Source organism: Papaver somniferum, chromosome 5, assembly GCF_003573695.1.
Source record: "Papaver somniferum cultivar HN1 chromosome 5, ASM357369v1, whole genome shotgun sequence".
NCBI lineage: Eukaryota > Viridiplantae > Streptophyta > Magnoliopsida > Ranunculales > Papaveraceae > Papaver > Papaver somniferum.
This window is the reverse complement of record NC_039362.1, coordinates 21,554,801-21,557,693: the sequence shown is the minus strand read 5'-3', so window position 1 is coordinate 21,557,693 and position 2,893 is coordinate 21,554,801. Positions and strand designations below refer to the sequence as shown.

Genomic DNA, 2,893 nt, shown 5'->3' with positions numbered 1-2,893 from the left:
ACGCTGAACCGTTCGGCGCTCAAAAAGTGGTCTAAACGCTGAACCGTTCAGCGCTGGGAAATTTTTTTTCTGATCTAACGGCTGAGATTTAAAACGCCGAACGGTTCGGCGTTATATGGTGTTCCCGCTGTTAATCTAGCTGCTGATTAGCCATCTCATAGAACTTAGGAGGTTGCCCATGATGACGTGGATGGCCAATCTAGTAGCTAGACATCTAGCCCATAGGACTAAGCTTAAGCATCAAAATATCAATTTCAGTAGAAGAGCTTCATCCAAAAGAGCTTTTACTTGCAAATCTCTTTACAAACCTGAAATTCAAATCAAACAAGAGGGTCAACCTGAAACCTAGATTATAGAGTCTTCTTTCAAGATAATTCTGGCAAAGGTTTGTTTTTATTGGTTAGCGTTCATTTGAATTTATGGGGTTTAGTTGTTTTCTTTTTTGATTTCGCATTTCAATTCAAGGGTGCATTGTGTTATTATTTGAATTTGTGGGTTTTATTGTTTTCTTTTTGATAATTCTGCTCAAGTGATTTAGGGTTTTGATTTAATATTTGAGTAATTGATTGCAGCTTTCACCTTGGCATGATGTACCATTGCAATTTGGTGATGGAGTGTTCAATTTCATTGTGGAAATACCAAAAGAGACTAGTGCAAAGATGGAAGTTGCAACTGATGAGCCATAGACTCCCATTAAACAGGATATCAAGAAGGGGAAACTTAGACTCTACCCGTAAGATTCAAAAAAAAAAAATTCTGCATTGCCACTTGTTACACTTACACTTCTTGGGTTATTGCTAATTTGCTATCGAGTTGACAAGTTGAGGACTGGTGTCCATTTCCATTGAAATTGGATTGCAGGCGTTGAAAACATTCTTCAAGGACATTTGATTCAGGCATTTCATGAAATATGAGTTGCACAAATGCATAATTTACTTTCGCTAGTATGTATCCTTTGTCTAAAATGATATTCGGAGGCAATTATCCGTTGTTCTTTTTTCAACTACAACATCAATTGGAATTATGGCTTGCTCCCACAGACATGTGAAGACCCAACAGTAGCTAATTCTGAAGTTGATGGGGCATTTGGAAATAACGATCCAGGTATGCTACCGCATCATCTTTGGTTTACTGTGTTAAGCTCCTACTTAATATTAAACATAAATTTTGTATATGTGAATATTTGGAGCTTCTTGATAAACTTCTGCTTGACATGTCCTCTAATTTGCAGTTGATGTTGTTGAAATTGGGGATAGGCAAGGAAAAATTGGCGAGATTCTTAAAGTCAAGCCTTTAGGTGCTTTGGCTATGATCAATGAGGGAGAACTCGACTGGAAGATTGTTGCTACTTCGTTGGATGACCCAAGAGCTTCACTCGTCAATGATGTTGGTGATGTTGAGAAACATTTCCCGATAATTTTCTTGCTCATACTATTTAAATGGAGTTTACTACGCATGCTAGAATATTTTTGGTCAAATTTCTGAACTTTACATGGCAACTTAAATTTGAAGTTTATGATAGAAACTAGAAACGTGATAAAAAGATTAGGCCAAACACTACACCATCCTTTCAACTTAAGTAATCCAATATATATTTTGGTTATTGTGACCTCAGTTGGGAAGGAGAACATGTTACTTATAAAATCGTCTAAGATACAGAGGTAGCGGTCAAGTTAAAATCTCATCTTTTTTTATGTGTTGAACACTTGAGTACTGATTGTCAGGACAAAGAAAATCAGTGGTAATATTGTAAAAGAGATATACTTTCATATCTTGCTTGGTCGTTCAGCAGATTTGGTGGTAGTCTTGGTCTGATGTCCGCTGAATAATATAATCGGCTTTCAAAAGTTGAAGTACCAGTAATGTAAACAGTCTACTGACTCATTTAATTTGGTATAATTTTCAGGGCACTCTCACTGCTATAAGAGATTGGTTCAGAGACTACAAGATCCCAGATGGAAAGCCTGCTAATAAGTTTGGACTTGGGAACAAAGCAGCCAACAAGGTACTTCTATATTTAATCTACTAGAATGCTAGAATAAGGACTTCTCCTCATATGTTATAGTTGGCGGCTAAGATACTTAAACTATTACTTTAGAAATCCAGCTGCTTATCGTTTCTATTGTGTCCCGGAAGTTTTAAAGCTGTAATGTTTTGCCCGTGTTGGATATTTACATTAGCTAAAAAGAAGAAGATAAAATTTGCACATTTGTTATCAAAATATGCTTCAAAACCAAAACCTACGTAATATTTTTAACTTATTTACTCTATGATTCATTTTCAGCTGCATTATAATTTTCGTCCCTAATCCTTTGTGATTTGTTGGTTTAGGATTATGCTCTGAAGGTCATAACTGAGACCAATGAAGCTTGGGCTAAACTTGTCAAAAGAACCGTTCCTGCTGGAGACTTCTACCCCCTCTTTCAGACTTTCTTTCTTGCAGAGTTTGAAACAAACTTCCTCCAATTTTTTGTATCAAATATCTTGTACAGCTTCTTTCTTTCTTCCTTTTTCTCAGTTTTAGTTTTTTTCAACGGATTTTAAGCGGCGCACTGAGGTTGGCTCAGATAAAGGTTTCGGCCTTCCAATAGACAGTTCACTCACGTTAGATGATCAATAAAAATGGTGCTCCCTTTCACTTTTTTTTAACTGCAAATAGAAACCGGCGTTTAGGTTGGAAATCCCTCCCGGTGGAATAAAATTCCAAAATTGGGAGTATTTTAAATACCCTCGTAGAAGTCTTTTTATGGTAAGGTTTCCTTATTTAGAATTCTAGCTTCACAAAAAGTACAGGCCATTAAGTTGTGTTTCAGATATCTTGCCCTTTTTGCTAAACAACTTATTGCTCTTTTTGCTAACATCAGTGCTTTAAAACTTGAAATTTTGGCCTTTC

The 2,893-nt window shown here is 36.4% G+C and overlaps 1 protein-coding gene across 2 annotated transcripts; it reads left to right on the top strand.

Moving 5' to 3' along the window:
• The first annotated feature begins 271 nt into the window (after positions 1–271).
• On the top strand, positions 272–2,627 carry LOC113277321 (soluble inorganic pyrophosphatase 6, chloroplastic-like). Of its 2 annotated transcripts, XM_026526450.1 has the most exons (7): positions 272–385; positions 573–733; positions 862–944; positions 1,041–1,104; positions 1,232–1,413; positions 1,907–2,005; positions 2,332–2,627. In XM_026526450.1, exons 3-7 carry the CDS (start codon positions 924–926, stop codon positions 2,542–2,544), a joined length of 579 nt encoding a protein of 192 aa, XP_026382235.1. In that variant the 5' UTR covers positions 272–385; positions 573–733; positions 862–923; the 3' UTR covers positions 2,545–2,627. The 2 variants fall into 2 exon arrangements, with proteins under 2 accessions (XP_026382235.1, XP_026382237.1); XM_026526452.1 differs by having other exon boundaries at positions 573–944; positions 1,232–1,386.
• The last annotated feature ends 266 nt before the right edge of the window (positions 2,628–2,893 follow it).